Genomic DNA, 22,294 nt, shown 5'->3' with positions numbered 1-22,294 from the left:
GAAATTTCAAGCTCTACATTTATAACCAAGAGTGCAAAGCGATCCAAGTTGATCCTGAAAATAAATAAGCGATTTTTTCATCGACTTTAACGTTCTTCGCTTTTGCAACATCTGTGGCTAAAGAGTAAAGTCGAGGGATGTCCCTAAAATATTTTTTTGTAACCCTACTGTCCATACCAAAAGGCTTTTTAAATTTATAAAAAATCTGTATGTTGAGAACGGATTTGCTGATCATTATGATGTATTCAGCAAAGTTGTAGATATTAACTCTCAGAAAAAAATAACTCAGTAATTTTTTTTTCTGTTTTGGATATGTTTTAGATGACATTGAAGCTACGACAAAAATAGTTTGCAATCATTTGGCAGTGTTGCCAATTTTGCTTTTAATAAAACACGATTTAAAAAAACGTGATTTTTTAAAGTTTGCATAAAAACATTGCAGATTTAATCAACAGTAGCCTCTGAAAGAAAAGCAAACTGGAAAAATTTAGTCATTAAATGCACCACCAAAATAGCTTTAAAACTGTTAGGTGACTCAACAAATATGCGTCATTATTTTAAATATCAAAAAATAAAACTATCGTATTATATTCCGTTCTTTCGGCAAACAAATATTTTCAAATATTTTGTAATCAAACCTGACATTTGAATGGCCAGAAATAATTGTCTTATGGCCTTTTGAAATGTAATCGTTGATAATTTTGAAAACATTTTTCAATTCTTTTTTTTTTCAATACGATCTTAACTATAAATTGGCAACATTGCCAAATGAATTTCGACCAACTTGTGCCTAGCCCAAAAGAATCCTTTTTTATCATTTGAAACATATCAAAAACTCTGATTTATCGACAAAAAAAGTTTATATTGCGCAGTTTAATATTTTGTTTACAAATTCAATTAACTGTAACTGTTTTTTCTGCATTAATTTGAAGAAATTGAGCCATACTTTAATTGATTAAATGTATTATTTGGTATCTCAAATACTCAGTTTTATTTCAACTGAATTAGGTAGTTAAACCATCTGTCAATATGAACCAATTTTCGCCAAAAAAAAACGGATATGCTGTGAATTGGCTCACATGAACATACTTCTGAATTTAAATTGAATATCACAAAAATCGGTAGTTTTTTTCTGAGTGAGTACAAAGCAAAAAATTGGATGTATCAAAGGCTGTTGCATTTTTTTTCTAGTTGATTCAGTTTTTGTCACCATCCGGCAGCTCAATCCAGGGGCAAAAAATATTTTTTTCGATAAAAAGAGGAAAGTTTCAATGTAATTTTAAACTGGATATCCCTTCGTTTACAATAACTTTTAACATGTTTCATTAATTCAAACATATTTTTGTAAATTTTCGTTGTACATTATGGCAAGAAAAATCGTAAAAAAATTGAAACTTATAACTTTTGAATACTTATCATTGCAATCCGACCGTATACTGCATTTTCCACAAATTATGGCTTGTTATTTCAATATTTTTTTTTTTTCTCATAGCCATAATTATCAAGCTCTAGACCATAGTAAATATTGGGTTGGTTGTACAGATTTAAAAATAAAATTAATTATTGATTTTTCAGTAGTATTGGAAACGGAATTGGGTAATTCTCTACCAACTCACACGAAATCGGGAAAAGTTGCCCCGACCCCTCTTCGATTTGCGTGAAACTTTGTCCTAAGGGGTAACTTTTGTCCCTGATCACGAATCCGAGGTCCGTTTTTTGATATCTCGTGACGGAGGGGCGGTACGACCCCTTCCATTTTTGAACATGCGAAAAAAGAGGTGTTTTTCAATAATTTGCAGCCTGAAACGGTGATGAGATAGAAATTTGGTATCAAAGGGACTTTTATGTAAAATTAGATGCCCGATTTGATGACGTACTCAGAATTCCGAAAAAACGTATTTTTCATCGAAAAAAACAATAAAAAAGTTTTAAAAATTCTCCCATTTTCCGTTACTCGACTGTAAAAAATTTTGGAACATGTCATTTTATGGGAAATTTAATGTACTTTTCGAATCTACATTGTCCCAGAAGGGTCATTTTTTCATTTAGAACAAAATTTTTCATTTTAAAATTTCGTGTTTTTTCTAACTTTGCAGGGTTATTTTTTAGAGTGTAACAATGTTCTACAAAGTTGTAGACCAGACAATTACAAAAATTTTGATATATAGACATTAGGGGTTTGCTTATAAACATCACAAGTTATCGCGATTTTACGAAAAAAAGTTTTGAAAAAGTTACTTTTTGCGTTTCTCTTTGTTTCGTCGTCCGTGTCTGTCGCGGGTGACCATGAACGGCCATGATCGATGACGACCAACTTTTTAAAACTTTTTCGTAAAATCGTGATAACTTGTGATGTTTATAAGCAAACCCCTTATGTATATATATCAAAATTTTTGTAATTGTCTGCTCTACAACTTTGTAGAACATTGTTACACTCTAAAAAATAACCCTGCAAAGTTACACGAAATTTTAAAATGAAAAATTTTGTTCTAAATGAAAAATGACCCTTCTGGGACAATGTAGATTCGAAAAGTACATTAAATTTCCCATAAATGACATGTTCCAAAATTTTACAGTCGAGTAACGGAAAATGGGAGAATTTTTAAAACTTTTTAGTGTTTTTTCGATGAAAATACGTTTTTTCGAATTCGGGGCGTATAATTTTACATAAAAGTCCCTTTGACACCAAATTTCTATCTCATCACCGTTTCAGGCTGCAAATTATTGAAAAACACCTAATGGAAGGGGTCGTACCGCCCCTCCGTCACGAGATATCAAAAAACGGACCTCGGATTCGTGATCAGGGACAAAAGTTACCCCTTAGGACAAAGTTTCACGCAAATCGAAGAGGGGTCGGGGCAACTGCTGTGTGAGTTGGCGGAGAATTACCCAATTGAAAACTGTTTGCGGAAATCTTCATAAACAGTCGTTTAAATTGCCCTCAAATCACATTTAAACGATCAATATTTCACAGAAGTTTCTCCGATTTCATCGCCCGAGAAAGAAAAAAACCAACAACCATACCATAAACCACTCGCTCGCTCGTAACTCTTAACGAATCACTTATTCCAATCAGCAGTGCACTTTTCCCTGAAACTTGAACGACTGCACTCGTGGCTGATTTACCACCTCAACAAACCACACAAGAGTTCCGGAACTCTTGTACGGTCGACGGTGTTTTACTGCAGCACAAAAACAGCCTTGGCTGTTGTTCGCGGCCAAGTGATGGGGCTCGTCGTGATCTTGCCTTAAGAGGCAACACTTCAGCCGCGAACGTCAAGTTCAAAGTCCTCTCTCTCTCTTTACCGCAATAGTTGGGCTGTCACCTTAACACGGAACACTTGACACCAATCGCACGAGTTTAACTTTCAAAAATTCTTCAGCTTGTTTGAAACAGTTCAAAGAACCGGTCAGTTTGCGTTTTTTTTTTTTTGTTTCTGGAGAATTGCATATGTAATTTTTGCGTAGAACGCGGAACTTTGGACACCGTCCAAACACGAGGAAGAAATATGTGAAGGTCAGTGAAGGCAGATCTGGTCGTTCAAAACTTGCCTCAACCATCACGAAGCAGTCATTTAAATTAGCGTTTTTTGGAGCCGGTTTCGGTCGTCAATATCAGCAAATTTAGATCAGGATTAGACACCGGCCAAATTCCTGAACAACTTCCTGAATAGTTTGGATCTCTCTCTCTCTGCTTCTTCCAGGGCTTCCGTGATGGTGGCGACGCTGCTCTGCCTAGCGGCGGTGACTTCCGTGCACTCACAGGACGGTGGTGGTGGGGCCGCCAACAGCCGGAACAACCTGCTGCTGCGACGGGGCAACATCGGCCGACAGAACCCGCTGGCCAAGACGACGACCACGACGCCACCGCCCGAGTACGCCGAGGTGAGTGAACTAGATGTGAAGGCTTAGTAGAGCTACTGAAATCTTGATGACCTTTGGGGCTAGGGAAAGCGTGCATTGGACGCGTTTTATTGCGTGTCAGTTTGGGTACAAATCAAGGTTTATCAAAATAGAGCCCTATAATGGCTATCATCGTTTGAATGGGAATTAAATCCAGAAATTATGGAGAAAGACAGTTTTTATTTTACGAAACTGGGTATATCTCTGCTTATATTGAACCAAAATTGATATTTTTTATGGAAATTGTTCAGAAAACTGTTCTCTACAATAAGATTGATTCGAAAAAGTTTCAAACAATTGAGTGGTTTATCGCAGAGGATTGATAAAAAATAATGTTAGGAACATTTTGGGTAAGCTCGATTTTGTATCCGGGCAATCTGTTGCTGTATTTTTATGACAAATTATACAAAGAAAAAAAATTATTCGGTTGTTTTGAGGTTTCCAGTTTGGATGTTGGGGTTATTTCAAAGAAAATTAGAAATCTGGTAAATTTGGGTTGGTAACTTTTGATTTGAGTTCAAATATGTAATTTAGAGTCTCTTGAGGCACATTCATAAGGAATTTGATGGATAAGAACATGAACCCATCGATTTTTATGGGCTTTATCCTCAAAAAAAAGTTGCTCTAGACCCCCGACGAAAAATTTCGCCGGACCCCGCAAAATGTCGGGAAAGAGCCCTTCTTTCATGGTGCCAAAAATCAGACTTGCCGAATTTTTTATCTTAATGTTCTCGGAAAAATACACCGTGACTGAAACAGTAAAAACGAAAGTACGAAATTTCAAGTCGCTTGATACACATATTGCAAATTATGGAAGTTTGAATAATTTCAACAAAAACACTGTATTTTGTGAAAATTTTTGTATTTCATTTTAAAACTAAAAAGCAGTCAGAATGCTTGCCACATTTTGAATCCTTTCAAATTGTTCAAATTGAAGTAAAACTCTCAAACAGGGAAAATCAAAACGTTATTTCAAATCGGTTTATATACAGTGACATCCCATTTTTGTCAACATTCGAAAAATTTACTGTCGTCAAAAATGACTGATGAATGAGACTAACTTCACTTTTCTTTTAAATTGTCGATTGTTGAACCAATCTGAAAACTTCACACAACAAAGATCAATTTAAAAATTTCCGTTTTTTTTTGCAATTGGAAAGGTTTGAATAATTCGTGTTGCCAAAAACGGGATTGCACTGTATGGCAAATAATGAAAATTTTAAGTGTTTAAAAATATGGTATTTGAAGTACCGTATTTTGCTGATTTGTTTGAACTATTATACTCGCTTTAGGCCGTTGCAAATAATTTTCAAAGTTTATGTCGCCCCCCCCCTTCAAAGTTGGCCTGAAAAACCAGGGGCCAAAACAATATTTTTTCGAAAAACTTCAAAATTTTAGTGTAAATTAAAGTTTAACCAACTGAAAACCAGTTAAAATGCATTTTCCCGCGTTTATAATCATATTTAGCATGTTTGAACTCCTTTAAAAACATTTTAAGTTTTCATGAAATACCAATGTACAGTCCTAGAATTTTGTTTTTGGGGAAAAAAATACGTCAATACGCATGTAAAAAGCATTTTAAAAGACTTTTTTCATCCAAAAATTAGGCTTGTAATTTCAAATTTTATATTTTTTTAGACCTCCCCCCCCCCTCGACTTTGGTCAGAGCCGAGGGACATAAACTTTGAAAAATATTTTTGGTCTCGTAATTCTTTCAAAACATAAATTAATTAATGAGTACTTAAAAATATAAATATTTTTAGTGTAAATAATATTTTTATCACAACATAATTTATTTTTTAAAAGTTAAAAATTCATCAATTTTGTTTATTACATGATTTATGAATATTCCCTTAAACCACATCCTTCATTATGGAATGTTAGCAATATTTATTGATGGTTCTCACAAAAATATTAACAGTTATTACTAAAAAATACACTTTTCAAAATTTCCCGATTTTGGCAACATGAAAATCGCTTCTTGTTTCCAAAAACGGGATGGCACTGTATATTTAAAATGAACTATCGTCATCGTTAACGAACCTCGATAATTTTATTGTGCACAACCTTGGGTAAGATGCAAAATCATTTTTTCTTTTGCCTTCCTCACTGAGGTAAGGCTATAATCCTGCTCGAAAAATGAACTTTTGAAAAACAGCTCGTAGACCTATATTCATGTATACCTATCGACTCAGAATCGAAAACTGAACAAATGTCTGTGTGTGTGTGTGTGTGTGTGTGTGTGTGTATGTGTGTGCGTATTCCCCTTGGTGCTCAAAATTCTTGCCAAGTTTTCTCGGCACTGGCAGATCCGATTTGAGTCAAATAAGTTGCATTCGATCTGGTTTGGTGCCCCATACTGCACTATTGAATTGTTTGAAGATCCGATAAGTAGTTCAAAAGTTAAGTATAAAAAAGTGTCAGAGTTGCGAATCGGATCGCACATAAATGCATCTAAACTATATCCAGACCCATCACCCGACCCATCGTTGGTTAGGTTATCAAAAGACCTTTCCAACGAGCCCAAAACATTGAAGTTCTGGCAACCCTGTCTCAAGTTATGACCACTTAAATGATATTTATGTACTTTTTTGATGCCGGATCTCACTTAAATGTATGTAAACTATGTCCGGATCCATTATCCAACCCATAGTTGAATAGGTTATCATAAGACCTTTCCAATGAGTCCAATACATGGAAGATCTGGCAACCCTGTCTTATGTTATGACCACTTAAGTGATATTTATGTACTTTTTTGATGCCGGATCTCACTTAAATGTATGGAAACTGTGTCCGGATCCATCATTCAACCCATCGTTGGATAGGTAATCAAAAGACCTTTCCAATGAGTCCAAAACATTGAAGATCTGGCAACCCTGTTTCATGTTATGACCACTTAAGTGATATTTATGTACTTTTTTGATGCCGGATCTCACTTAAATGTATGTAAACTATGTCCGGATCCATTATCCAACCCATAGTTGAATAGGTTATCATAAGACCTTTCCAATGAGTCCAATACATGGAAGATCTGGCAACCCTGTCTTATGTTATGACCACTTAAGTGATATTTATGTACTTTTTTGATGCCGGATCTCACTTAAATGTATGGAAACTGTGTCCGGATCCATCATTCAACCCATCGTTGGATAGGTAATCAAAAGACCTTTCCAATGAGTCCAAAACATTGAAGATCTGGCAACCCTGTTTCATGTTATGACCACTTAAGTGATATTTATGTACTTTTTTGATGCCGGATCTCACTTAAATGTATGTAAACTATGTCCGGATCCATTATCCAACCCATCATTGGATAGGTTATCAAAAGACCTTTCCAATGAGTCCAATACATTGAAGATCTGGCAACCCTGTCTCATGTTATGACCACTTAAGTGATATTTATGTACTTTTTTGATGCAGGATCTCACTTAAATGTATGTAAACTGTATCCGGATCCATCATTCAACCCATCGTTGGATAGGTAATCGAAAGACCTTTCTAATGAGTCCAATACATTGAAGATCTGGCAACCCTGTCTCATGTTATGACCACTTAAGTGATATTTATGTACTTTTTTGATACCGGATCTCACTTAAATGTATGTAAACTGTATCCGGATCCATCATTCAACCCATCGTTGGATAGGTAATCGAAAGACCTTTCCAATGAGTCCAAAACATTGAAGATCTGGCAACCCTGTCTCAAGTTAAGACCACTTAAGTGATATTTATGTACTTTTTTGATGCCGGATCTCACTTAAATGTATGTAAACTATGTCCGGATCCATTATCCAACCCATCGTTGGATAGGTTATCAAAAGACCTTTCCAATGAGTCCAATACATTGAAGATCTGGCAACCCTGTCTCATGTTATGACCACTTAAGTGATATTTATGTACTTTTTTGGTGCCGGATCTCACTTAAATGTATGTCAACTATGTCCGGATCTATCATTCAACCCATCGTTGGATATGTAATCGAAGGACCTTTCCAATGAGTCCAAAACATAGAAGATCTGGCAACCCTGTCTCAAGTTATGACCACTTAAGTGATATTTATGTACTTTTTTGATGCCGGATTTCACTTAAATGTATGTAAACTATGTCCGGATCCATTATCCAACCCATCGTTAGATAGGTAATCAAAAGACCTTTCCAATGGGTCCAATACATTGAAGATCGGGCAACGCTCAGTCACAAGTTATGACCGCTTAAGTGACATTTGTGTATTTCTTTACTGAGAAACAAGCCTTACCTGACAAACTTCGTTCTGTCTTTTTTCGTTTGTTGACGTTTTTGACTTTTTTGCTTGTTCAGCCTCCTGTGATCGAAACTTGATTTTAACCTTTCCCATACAATCTGCAAATTTTCCGGAATCAATTCCAGAGTGGCCAAAGTTGTAACTTTTTGGCGTAAGAACCTTCCTTGGACTCACGAACTTACCATACGAACCCAACGCAACAAAGAGCACCTCGATCGGACGTTCCGTGTTGAATTGATTCGTGTTCGAACAAAACCGTCGAAATTTTGTATATATATATATATATATATATATAGATAGAATTTGTGTCCAAACCCATCACATCACCAAACGTTGGTAAAAAGTGAGGAAGGCAACAACCACATAGGTGGATTAAGTTAGTTTTTATATTAATTTCATGAATTCCTCAATTTAAAAAGAAATTGATGCAAACAACATTTTAAGAAAACATGTACAGCTATTTTTTAATCAAGTTAGCTTATATCTGTAAGCCCATACATCCAATTGAAATGTGGTCAAAGACAAACTTATGGGAAATTGGACGAGCTTTCCGTTTAAAATATTTTCGAGACTGAAAAATCAAGTCTGTCATATAGAAATTGCCAAAAACCATAAAAAAACCTATTTTTTCAACATTTTTATTTTTAAACCGCTGTAACTTTACAAGGATTGGACTAAGGACAATGGTCAATATGGAGACTTTTATGTAAAATTGCCTGGAGAATCGATTCCTGTACTCGGATTTTGAAAATTTTGACGTTTAGAGCAATTTTCAAAAAAACAGTTTCATTAAATGATTTTTGTATTTTTATAGGGGAGTTGCTCCATCCTGCAATTTTCGTGAGTCTCTTTGTAACATCTTAGGCTATTTTCACAAAATTTTGAACGAAAAAAATCGTTGGCTCACCTTCAAATTTAACTTTTAAACTTTAAAATCAAAAAATCTCATAAAAGTTGAGTATTTTTTTCTTTCAGTGTATTTTTTCGGAAAGGATTTTTTTTTGCATTAAAATTAAAAAAAAAGTGATCACAAATGGTTTTTAATCGAATTTTTTACCGTTTTACATTCAACTTTACATAGGTTTTTAGGACCACATTGATCTCCTAATTTGTTTTACAATTTTATTTTAATTTTCTTCATTTTCCTCCTCGCCAGGACGAGTACGTGGACGAGGAGGGCGAGCAGCCCGAGGGTGACGAAGCCGGCGAGGAGGCACCGGCCGCCGGCCGGGGTCCGCTGGTGACGACGACCACCACCACCACCGAAGCGCCCAAGAAGAACCTGCGGCCAAGCATCCGGCCGTTCCGCAGCAACGACGATCTGCTGTCGGCGCTGAAGAAGCGCCGCCTCGACGCAAAGAACAACAAGCCAGGTAAGAGGGATGGCTATCAAAACAACGTTAAGAAGCTGAATTTAGTGAACAAGAAACTCATCTGAAAATCGAAATGGTTCTAACCATATAGTCTTATAACCTTGCAAAGAAACGACATTCCTTAAAAAAACGAAATGTCATCGAATGTCGCAAAAAACCACACAGTCACGGGGCAAAAACTGGATCCACCCCGGGCAAGGACGTTCGGACAAACAACAGATCTACACACTCCTGTCAGAGAAAGTATCCGATTCTGGTCCACCTTCGCGCCGCCGCCACCGTAAACCGGTAATCCTCTCCACCCACCACCAATCCCCCCCGTCAACCGAGACTCGAACCACATTCCGCGATGGATTGAGCGATTTTATCGTCGTGGCCGCGTGGTGGTTTGCATAATCGACCGGTTCGCGAACACCTCAGCCGGACAGTCCGTGTGTGTAGACGCTCAAACCGGGCCAGTTCTTTATAGGTTATCCACGCCGCCCCGTCGCACTACTACACTGCTAGGACAAGATACTTCACTCTCACTTTTGTTTTTTTCGCGGTTCGATGATAAAATATTGATGGGAGGGTTGGTTCTTTTGCTTGGTCATTGGTCACTGGCTGGCCACGTGCCCACCACTGGAATTGGCGTGAAGGGTTAAGTTCAAGAAATTATTTTTCAAATATTGTAGTCCAAGTAAGGTTTAAATGTGTATGGTCAAATCGATTGTAATTTTACCGTCTAGGTTCTGCCCAAATTTGTTCTACGAAAAATTTGTGCAGATTTATTATTTATTATTCATTATTGCAGTAAAGATATTTTTTAAAGCTGGATGAATCAATGCACTACTGCCATACACGTGAACATATTCTCTCGTGGTTCTCAAATTCATGAACATAAATCACAATTCCGGAAATTGACTTTTTTCTGTCCAAAAACTGTAGAGGAATTATTTAGATAAACTTGGGGTTCAGGATCTATTAAGATAAAACTGAGAGGTTTACAGCTCACCAATTTAACGTTGATATCAGAGTGTAAACCCGAGCAGGCGGAAATAACTTGGGAAGGTCAGTTTTTGATATTGTGAGAAGATCGAAATATGTTATTGGGATGATCGGATCAGTTGTTAAAATAACACAAATCAAAAACAAAGATTTGTTCGAAGAATAACTTAAACTGTTATTTTGTTGTTATTGCAATAACAAACCAATAACACAGAAGGAATCATGAAGGAATAACAAGATTTGTTATTTTGTGCGGAGAGGTGGAGCAGCATAATAACAAAATTGTTGTTGAACTTGTATGTCTCCATAACAAAAAAGTTATTGTTTTGGTTTATTTGCCATTTGCAAATAAACCTGCAGTTGCCATAACTCTTCTGAACTAGTCAGGGCTGCAGAGTCGGGTACATTCAAGCGATTTTGAATCCATACTTTGGAGACAACTCTGACTCTGGATGCAGGATATGACATCAACGCCGACTTCATCTTTCGAAAAATACCCGACTTCACAGATTCCGACTCCAAGTAAAAGTTGCTGAAAATTAGCTGAATCCGATGCCGTCCCCGAGGTCTCACTCCAGCTCGAACTTCAACGTCAGCTCCGACTTCCTCGCTCTGTGAAAATAATAACAGTTTTTGTTATTCACCTTTCAAAAATTCTCAATAAACAAATCAATTCCCTTAGAGAATATAACAAACTTAAAAAAAAAAACAACTTTCAAAATTTAATTTTATCAGATTATTTATGCTTAAGGACCCCATTTCATGGTCAAATAAATGACCACGATTAAATTGGTCAAAATTATTCCATAGTCAATATAATGACCCCTACAAAAATGGTCAAAATTATCCCATAGTTCTAGCAAATTTTAGCAAAGGCCTTTAGGGGGTATATCAAATAATGAAAAAAAAAAATCAACTTTCTAGTTTTCAACTTTTTAGAATAAATTTAGATTAAGGACCCCATTGCATGACCAAAATAAAGACCCCGACGAAATTGGACAAAATTATACCAAAGATCTAAACATATTTAACAAAAGAAAAAATAATAACAGATTGTGTTATAGAAACTTAAAAACTTTTCCATTTGTGCGATTTATGGTAATTTTATTTCTAAGTCAGAATACCAAACGAATAACAAATCTTGTTATTAGGAGAGTTTTTGAAATGTATAACATTTCCTCCTATTAGTGTATAATTAGTGTATAATTCAGTATAATACAACTTCAATACCAAATCTTGTTATTTTATCAGAAACTGTTATTATTTTTTCTTCTTTAATTACACTTTTTGTTATTTTAACAGGATTTGTTGTTGAAATATTCTTAATTTTGTTATTACCGTCTGCCCGGGGATGGTTTTAAAAAATCCGGCCAGATTTTTAAAACATTCTTAAATAAAACGTGATTTGCTGAATTAAATCAAAATATTCTGAAAATTTTTAGAACATTAAAAAGTTCACAAAATATCAAGTTTGTTTTAAAGAAAAATATCGTTCTGAGTGTTTTCACAAGCACATTTTTTAATTCAGGTTTTCGTAAGCTTTTGGATCATTTATTGGATGAAATTGTTTTGTAAGAGATTGGATACGAACAATCTATATTAAAATTTAATGTGACAAAATCCCGAAAAACTACCCCAATTATCATTTCAAAATCAAACTGACAGTAAAATAAAAATGTAGAATTAGCAAAAGCCTTGGCCCTAGCCAGACAACCCAAGTAACATTTTTAAACCAACTAGCCACCACATTGTTTTATTAATGTTTTATGGTAGCATCTTGATTGCATAATAGTTTTATTTGGGCATTCCCCGCAACCAATACGCAAGAACTAATTAATAGGCCTCGGACATAAAACCTTGTGACAACAAAAGCTAAATGGCTTTCCAAAAGATTTTATGAAAGTTTTAAGAGAGTCTTGAAAACCCAATGGCAATTCATGCCAAACGGTTTTATCGCATGCTTCTTTAAAACTAAAGGTGGGCAAAACCGCCCTTTTTAGGAACCGCTCATTTTCGTTCGCTCATTGAAAAGAGCCGCTTTTTTGAACGGCTCTTTCGCTCTTTTTCTAAATTTAGATGAAAAGGTATTTCAAGAATCGTATGACTTTATAAGTTATTTCACAATGGACTTTTACAAACTGAAAACGAGAAAATGCTCTTGAAAACCATAGGACCATTTGCAGAGGTCCTTTTGGGTTTTAACAGAGGTTTATCGGGGTTCTGGAGAGGCTGTTACGACTAAGTGGTTTCAATGTTGGTTTTGGCTGATAGGTTTTACAGCGGTTGTGACAGCTTTGATAAAGCCTAAAATGTTACTTGGGATGCCTCAATTTCACCACAAAGGATCTACATTTTTGAGAAAGATACGACCATTTTGGAAAAAATCATGACTTTTCAGTGATTAGTAAATAACTCTGGAAGTCAAAGTCGAAGATATAGTGCATGTATAGGCCTTTCAAATAAAACCAAGCGAGCAGGTATACGCATTGTCAAACTTGAGTTATGATCATTTTAGAAAATTGTTCAATTTATTTGGAACTTCCAAATTGGAACATTTTTGCAGAAACTTGAATGGGTGTTTCACCTCACTTACCTTAATCGTAGGGGGCTCATATTTGGGATGAGTTCATATTTTGTGTAAACCAACAAACGCTGAAAGTTTCATCAAAATCGGTACCCGTCGATACGCACACTGAAAAAATAAAAAAGTACCAATTTCCTAAATTCTAGAAATTTTGGCTCCTTTCCTTAATTAGAAAATTGGGTTTTGTAGATTACTTAATAAGAAAAGGAGGCAAAATTCCTAGAATTTAGGAATTTGGTATTTTCTTTTTATTTCAGTGAACTCTAGAACAAAGCCGTGCCCCCTAGCGAAAATCTGGCTCTTGAAGATAAAATGAAACTCGTTAAATTCGGGCTGAAAAAAAGATTATTTAAAAAAAGAAAAATATATTATTATGGTTCCCGAGCAGACGGAAATAACTTGGGAATAACACTTTTTGATATTTGAAAAAAACTTTGCCAATAACATTTTACGTTATTTATAACAAAATTTGTTTTTAGTCGTAATGATTTTTTTGTTTTTGGATTGTTTTTGTTATAACATTTTTAGTTATTCTTCGAACAAATTTTTGTTATTATATTGTGTTATTTTAACAACTAATCCGATCATCCCAAAAACAGTTGGAGGTATTCTTCCATAACAAAAAATGTGATTCCAAAGTTGTTTTGGCTTTCAACCAATATAAGGCCAATAACAAATTTTGTTATGATAACATAAACCCTTATGCAAAAATGGATTTTTCAAGAAGATTTCATAACACTTTCTGTTATTTTAACAGTATTTGTTATTGAAATGGCATGAATTCCGTGAAATTTTCAGCGAAGATCGGAAATCATATTTGTAGCGGATTTTCAGCAATCCCAAGTAACAAGCAAAATGCCTTTACTTCTTAACAAGTTTTATAAAAGGTTTGAAATGTGCTTTTCTGTTTTATGAAAACATTTATCAGAACTTTCTGAGTTTATGATACGGAAGTTTTAAAAATATCTTTAAGAATACTTTAAGAGCATGGAACATAGTTTTATATCACACTTCATTGTTTCTCTTAAAGCTATCCTAGAGAGGTTATTAATAAGACTATTAAGCATTGTCAAAACTGCTTCGAAACTAAATTAAAACTACTCTGTTCTATGAAAGCATATTTCCAGATTATTTGAACTTGATCTGTCAAATCACATTTTTTGTACAGTCGGTCGGTTTAGTGTTAAAGAAACTTTTACCAAAATTTGAGAGCGAGTTGTGGCGCTATAACCACGGCAAATAGTGTCCAGGGCATTTGTGGAAATACGATGTCCCATCCTCGAGGGTCCCGGAGCACCAAAACTTCTTAGCATGGTGGCTCCCAACGATTAATTGCCTAAATAAACAGGAACGTGAGCGGGGATTCCACGTTTCTTCGTAGATTCAGAAATGTATTGCTGTTTGAACATTCGTGTTCAAACTCAATCCAATTCAACGAATCATCTTTGCGGTTAACTTTACGCAGTTGGCCTGGCCGTTTCGACGTTTGTGATGTTTCAATGCATGTTAATGCAATGGCGCACTGCAAATGTTGATAATGACAAGAAGATGCTAGGCGTCAATCAACCTAAAGCATTCTCCAGGATGCCCTCGAAAGACTGGCTGCGCTAGGGTTAGATTAGATTAGATTAGATTAGATTAGAAAGAAACTTTTACCAAAATTTGTAATCCCGGTAAACAAGTGATACTTTTCGTCCATTTCCGGCTCCAGCGCGGATGTAACGGGGTACACCAATCCGAGGGTGATCGAGTACATGCCGATTTGGTCCATTGGCATGCATGGGCAGTAGATGTTTTATTCCGGCACGTGCTGATCGAGTAACAGGAGAATCATCATGGGCGTCGATTCCGTAGCTACCGTGAAGCTCTCTCCGACGCGCAGAATCGACAAGCTACAAATCATCAGTTAGGCCATCCGTTTGTCCGTCAGAGCCTTTCGAGGACAAGCTGGATAAGGCGTTCCGAGAAGCGGATAAATTCGTCGCGGAGTGCTAGTGTTTTAACGTTGGTCTAGTGTTGTTTATTAAAATCAGTTTTGTTGGGTCGACGGAAAAATCCTTCATACGAGGAAAACTTATGATGATCCCAATCGAATAAATGAATAAATAATATGAAAAACATTGATATTTTGTTTTTATCCAACGATGAAAAAATAACCATAAAAAAACGTTTTGGATCTACCTCCTGCTAACTAAAATTCGCATGCGCTACGGTCGCAGTACTACGCCTTTTGCTCTAGGTTAAAATCGCCTTAAAGCTCATTGCAGTCTACATGTTCTTGCTTAATCTTGAACAAGAGCTTCGCAAGAAACATAGCTCTTAAAGTTTCTTGTACGAGAGCTTCTTAAGAAAAATGGCCCTATTAACTGCTTTGAGTAAGAGAGCATAGTGTTTATGAGATCAGCCATATTAACACGAAAAAGCAACGGCCAAAAATGGAAGCCATGTTGATTTTTTAGAAAAAAAAAATTAATCGGTCCATCAAAATAAAAAAATCTATGCAATTTTGAACGATTCATGCCTTCGATGCATATCTAAGAAAACTGACCAGTGAAATTTTGATGGCAAGAATTTTTCGGATAGATTGGCTGCGTAAAGTCACAATAAATTATTATTTTGATATTATTTCATAGTTATCAATATAATGTTATCTTTTATCATTGGCCATTTGTGATTTATTTCATAAAGAATGATTGAATTTAACGAGATTATAATTAGAACTGATTTTCCTTCGACAAATCAATTTTATCTTCAACGAGAGAAAACATCTTTAATGAAAGTTTATTTCAATCTTGAAGATCTCTTCTGTGCGGTTATAAATTTAAGAAGCTTGAGCATAAGTTTTTTTTAGCAATTAAATACACTTGCAGAGTGTTTTAAAAATCAATGTCAAAGCAGATGAGTTTTAGATGACTCCTAATAAAAGGCCTTGATAACCTCCTAAAATAGTCCACTTTGCTCTTAACTCAGGTTTAATGCTGATTTATTACTGTCCTGGAGATAAAATGACTTTATCATCAATTTAAGCTAAGATAACTTGAATCTCTCCTCAAGATAGGTACAAAACTGAAAATGTTACTTGGGATGAGATTTCCTACATGTAGGTACGTAATCACTTAAACGCCCAGGTTTTCATGTTTGGTTTTGTTATGCCTAAGGCTACCAACTGTACGGATTTTTTCCTTACCATACGGATTTTCGACGCTCTTCGCGGATTTTTAACGGGCCGGAATTTTTGTAGGGATTTTTTAGCATTATACGGATTTGTACGGAATTTTAACAACTTTTTAAACATTGAATTGAATTTTTTTTATTTATCAAAGCTTTTGTTAACTAGACATTTTTATTTTTATTTAACTGTGAGTTTGATTTAAAAAGGGAGTTTTCCGGGTTTTCCTCAATTCAAACTTGATTATCAATAAGGATCTAGAGTTTTTTTAAAGGTCCTATAAACTGTTGTGTTTTACATGTTGTAGGACCTTTTCAATATTTTTTTTGGAAATGTGTTCGTGAAAACACTGAGAACGTTATTATTCGTTAAAGCAAACTTGACATTTCGTAATCTTTTAAACTTTACCAAAAAAATTAAGAACATAATGTTTTGATTCAAATCACGGTTTATTTTATGAATACTTTTAAACGTGCAAGTCATAAGCACTCTGATAGCATTTTGTGAAATTTAAAAACGACACAGTTTTATATTTTTAATTCTCAAATTTACCTAATTTCATTTATATAAATAATTTCTTGACAGTTTTTGTTATACCATGCTGTCATTTCGGCAAAGTGTACGGATTTTTGCTCAGCAAGAGTTGGTTGCCTTAGTTATGCCGCTAGTTGATTTTTTTACTTATAGCAAAGGAACTTCCTGAAATAAATTGTTTTTCAAATGCTAGTAAAACGATCGAAAAACGTACTTCGACTACAACAGGCCTTAGAAGCATATTGCAGGCTAACCTAAAGATTGGTCCACGAAGCTTGAACTTAAAGAATTTTTCATCCATTTTTTGTTTTTGTTTGGTTATTTTGCAGTTTTATTTGGCTTTTTATTTAAGAAATTCATGGATTTTTTTATTTAGAGGCTTTTCATCATAAAAATTGTCTCAAACAGCAATTCATTGCACAAATGCGCAATTTTCCATGTTAAAATCCAATTAAAAACGCTACCGGTCATTTCACACCTCGAAATCAACGTAAAAGAAGAAGAAAAACTCCATGAAGAAGAAGCAATCGAAGAAGTGCAGGCACAGACAAAATGCAAGAAAATTAATGAATCAGATCACAAAAAACAACAACAAAACAACACAAAAGCATTAGCAGCATCCACGAGCATCGACGAGTTTGGCAAATCGACCGTAACCGAATTACAAGAACTTAAAAAACTCGTTTCGTGTGTGAGTGTGTTTGTGGAGGTAGGGTAAGGTGGCCGATGTTGGACATCGTGAAAAATAAATAAACGCAATGTTGAAGCACTCCATTTCAGCCACCGCCAAGGGTAATCCTCCAATGACAAGCGAACAAGTTCAGCTGACATTTAATCAAGATCAACCTTGCGTGCAAGTTTTTCCTGCTGCCTGTCCAAAAATGGCCCATCGTCGCATCCTTCGAACTTCTTCCCGGCTCGAAAACTGGATCGTCGTAGCTCGTCGAAACTGGGTCAATGAAAAATTGGCGAATATTTCAACAAATCACCAGAAAATGTCAATATCAAGTCCTTCTGCAGTGGCGACGGCGGCTGCAACCGACCCGACCACCGCTGGAACCGGTTCTAGCGCGGCCCAAATTCTGCCTCGCTCGGCCCGCGCCGCCACGGCTGCCGTCACTATGGTGATCGGCGAGCTTGCCCGTGTGCTACACGGTTCGGTTCGCAATCGGATTTCATCATCATCATCTCAGGCAGGCCCGTCTCTCGAGCGGCATTTCTTCGGGTAGTGTGCCGTGCATAGTAGGCCGCCGTGTAGACATGGTCAAGCTGCATCGGACGGGCGCTGCTGACAAGAAGAAGGCGATTTTAATAATACGATATCAAGGCCTTCGAGAGTGTCATGCTGACGGCTTCTTTTGGACGGGCGGCCCGGCGGTTAGTGGAACCTGGTCATAGTTGGCCGTGTGGGTTGGGGGGACCACCTCAACCTACTACTACTGCAGGTCAACGTTAGTAGTTCTTGGCGTGGCTGCTACTATCGATACGACTAGGTCGCTGGGTTTACAGTTTAGTGTAACAGTTTTAAGTTGGGCAAATGTCCCTTTTTTGGTCCTAATATCCATCGACTTTCACTGATTTTGACAAAACTTGGAGGGAACGTTCATCTATCGATAGTTAACAGAAATAAGCGTCCTCTTTTTTGACGATTTTCTTAAAAACTTCTTTTTTTCAACTATTTGAGCAAAAGACTTGCTATAGGTTGAAAATTTTACATAATAATCAATGCAAACGTCAAACCAAAATGAAATATTGGTGAGATACAGCGATTTTACTGAAAAAAGCTTGATTTTGCGAAGCACTCGGAAGTACATGGTGTATCCCGCATAGTTCGGTTTTATATGTGAAAGACTTATTTCGGATTTCAATTCATAGGACAGACCAAACTATTTGCAGTTAAGTCGCTGTATCTCGCCAATAGTTCATTTTAGTTTGAGGTTTACATCGATTTTTATGTAGAATTTTCCGGGGAACACGATGGTGATAAAATAAAAAAATAAAAATATAAGGAATTGGTCAAAATTTTATTTAAATAATTAAAAAGTTAAAATAAAATATTAGGGGGCATTTGAGAAATAAAATAAAAATACTTGGAAAGACCGTTAATTGATCGGTTTGAATAAAAAAATCATTATGATCATTTGCTTGCAACATCATTTCCTTCTGACCGTCTGGGATCGGACCAAGTCCAGCTGGAGTGAGAGGCAACCACGCTTATCACTACACAGCAAAAAAATGTGTAAATTTGAAAGGTGTTATTTAAGAAGGTTGAATATTACCTCTTTTATAATGTAATTTTACCTCAACTTAGACTGAAAAAGTGACATTACAACAGAATAGTGGTAAAATAACACATTTTTTCTGACATAAAAGAAGTACCCCTTCCTAGATGTAATATTACCATTTTTTGTGTACACCACCGGGCCCGGCTTGAGTTTCTTAAATTATTGAAAATTCTTAAAATTTTAAAATTTCTGAAATTTGTTTAATTTTGAAAATTTTGAGAATTTTGGAAATTTCTGATATTTCTTAAATTTTCTAAACTCCTTAAATTCCTTGAATTTCTTGAATTTCTTGAATTTCTTGAATTTCTTGAATTTCTTGAATTTCTTGAATTTCTTGAATTTCTTGAATTTCTTGAATTTCTTGAATTTCTTGAATTTCTTGAATTTCTTGAATTTCTTGAATTTCTTGAATTTCTTGAATTTCTTGAATTTCTTGAATTTCTTGAATTTCTTGAATTTCTTGAATTTCTTGAATTTCTTGAATTTCTTGAATTTCTTGAATTTCTTAAATTTCTTGAATTTCTTGAATTTCTTGAATTTCTTAAATTTCTTGAATTTCTTGAATTTCTTGAATTTCTTGAATTTCTTGAATTTCTTGAATTTCTTGAATTTCTTGAATTTCTTGAATTTCTTGAATTTCTTGAATTTCTTGAATTTCTTGAATTTCTTGAATTTCTTGAATTTCTTGAATTTCTTGAATTTCTTGAATTTCTTGAATTTCTTGAATTTCTTGAATTTCTTGAATTTCTTGAATTTCTTGAATTTCTTGAATTTCTTGAATTTCTTGAATTTCTTGAATTTCTTGAATTTCTTGAATTTCTTGAATTTCTTGAATTTCTTGAATTTCTTGAATTTCTTGAATTTCTTGAATTTCTTGAATTTCTTGAATTTCTTGAATTTCTTGAATTTCTTGAATTTCTTGAATTTCTTGATTTTCTTGAATTTCTTGAATTTCTTGAATTTCTTGAATTTCTTGAATTTCTTGAATTTCTTGAATTTCTTGAATTTCTTGAATTTCTTGAATTTCTTGAATTTCTTGAATTTCTTGAATTTCTTGAATTTCTTGAATTTCTTGAATTTCTTGAATTTCTTGAATTTCTTGAATTTCTTGAATTTCTTGAATTTCTTGAATTTCTTGAATTTCTTGAATTTCTTGAATTTCTTGAATTTCTTGAATTTCTTGAATTTCTTGAATTTCTTGAATATCTTGAATTTCTTGAATTTCTTGAATTTCTTGAATTTCTTGAATTTCTTGAATTTCTTGAATTTCTTGAATTTCTTGAATTTCTTGAATTTCTTAAATTTCTTGAATTTCTTGAATTTCTTAAATTTCTTGAATTTCTTGAATTTCTTGAATTTCTTGAATTTCTTGAATTTCTTGAATTTCTTGAATTTCTTCAATTTCTTGAATTTCTTGAATTTCTTGAATTTCTTGAATTTCTTGAATTTCTTGAATTTCTTGAATTTCTTGAATTTCTTGAATTTCTTGAATTTCTTGAATTTCTTGAATTTCTTGAATTTCTTGAATTTCTTGAATTTCTTGAATTTCTTGAATTTCTTGAATTTCTTGAATTTCTTGAATTTCTTGAATTTCTTGAATTTCTTGAATTTCTTGAATTTCTTGAATTTCTTGAATTTCTTGAATTTCTTGAATTTCTTGAATTTCTTGAATTTCTTGAATTTCTTGAATTTCTTGAATTTCTTGAATTTCTTGAATTTCTTGAATTTCTTGAATTTCTTGAATTTCTTGAATTTCTTGAATTGCTTGATGTTTTTTAATTTCTGGATTTTTTTGAATTTCTTGAATTTTTTGAATTTTTTTAATTTCTTTGGTCCTTTTTCTTACTTTATTTTATTTTTACGTCATATTGCAGCTCCCCCCAAGGAGAGGGTTTACGACGACGAGGACATCCCTGCCCCGGCACCAGCCAAATCCTCCGCCAAGGCCCCAGCAATCGGTAAAATTGCAGATAATGTTGTTTTTTCTTTAACGAAACGTAAATTATACCATTAATCTTCTTTGTCTCTATTTTATCCTATTTCTCTTCTCTGTTTATATTTCTTGACCTTTATGCTCTCTATACTCTATTCTATTATTATTCTTTATTTTATTTTTAAACCCTTTTCTTCCTATCATTACACTTTCACGTCTTCGGTTTCTTTAATAAAACGTGTTCATATATTTTACTAAACTTCTTTTTTTTGCACCTTTTCAATACTCCCTCTATCTCTTTTTTTTACGCAACCATTCTCTCTATCACCCTTTCATCACGCTTCACAACTGCCTCTCTCCATTTCTCTTCATTTTTCTCTCTCTTTCTCTTTCCCCTTCTCCACTTTCATTCCACACTTCTAACTCTCTATCTGTGTACGTGTGTGTGTGTGTGCCATTGCAGTGCCAAAGGGACGCCGCTTCGGACCAGTCCGCAAGGAACCTGAGCAGAACGCCGCCCCGTCGGAACAGAACGAGCAGAGCAACAACAGCAACGGCAGCGAGGGAACCAGCGGTGTCAAGTCGCTGACCAGTCGCCTGGGCCGGTCCCGGTTTGCGTTGAAGCAATAGGGGCGCAGCGAGAGAGAGGGTTAGGCGACTTTTAACTGAAATTTTTACACCTACCTAATTGTTTAGTTTGATAAGATTTAAAGGTTCTCCTGCGGCATGTGCTCACACAGTTTTTTTTTTTTTTGTACTTTTACCCTTTACTCTGATTACCTTTTTATTTTGTTTGTTTAGAAAAGTGCATTTCTCCTTCAAGAATTAGAATTTCGTCGAATATATATAAAATGTAAGGTAAAATTCGTTAGGACAAGAGTGCATCCGCTGCCAACACTGCCATCCGAGAAGGTGCGTTTTTAGAAGCATGAAATGAGTGCATGGTTTTTACTTTTCAACAAATTGTAAAATGAAGAAATGAAATAAACAGAATCTAAATTAAAAATTTGGTCGCTTTATTGTTAAATGTCACATACATTACCTTTGTACACGGACGAACGGACATGACACGTGGTTTCAAAAAGTGAAGCAGGTTTTCTTTTACTTCTTCTTGGCGAAAACCTGCGCAAGCGAGATCGCTTATGTCAAAATCTTCGCGCCACGTGGTTTAAAACGTAAACAAAGCCAGCTGATGATGCTAACTCATGGGCATTGTTTGAAATGGTCGTATGAATTTACATTGGATTACCTCCAGCCGAGGGGCGC

General features: G+C 35.1%; 1 protein-coding gene across 7 annotated transcripts in view; it reads left to right on the top strand.

The window, feature by feature from the left end:
• The window catches only part of LOC6049273, a 42,230-nt gene extending 20,196 nt beyond the window's left edge, over positions 1-22,034 (top strand). For all 7 annotated transcript variants that reach the window (XM_038248972.1, XM_038248975.1, XM_038248978.1 and 4 more), the window contains exons 3-6: positions 3,705-3,885; positions 9,320-9,536; positions 20,970-21,092; positions 21,492-22,034. In XM_038248972.1, the coding sequence (XP_038104900.1) occupies positions 3,705-3,885; positions 9,320-9,536; positions 20,970-21,092; positions 21,492-21,658 (688 nt within the window). In that variant the 3' untranslated portion in view covers positions 21,659-22,034. The remainder of the gene's footprint in view (positions 1-3,704; positions 3,886-9,319; positions 9,537-20,969; positions 21,093-21,491) is intronic.
• The last annotated feature ends 260 nt before the right edge of the window (positions 22,035-22,294 follow it).

The sequence above is a fragment of the Culex quinquefasciatus genome, chromosome 1 (genome assembly GCF_015732765.1).
Source record: "Culex quinquefasciatus strain JHB chromosome 1, VPISU_Cqui_1.0_pri_paternal, whole genome shotgun sequence".
In the NCBI taxonomy this organism is placed as follows: Eukaryota; Metazoa; Arthropoda; class Insecta; order Diptera; family Culicidae; genus Culex; species Culex quinquefasciatus.
The sequence above is the reverse complement of the archived record's forward strand: the minus strand, read 5'-3'. Positions and strand labels throughout refer to the sequence as shown.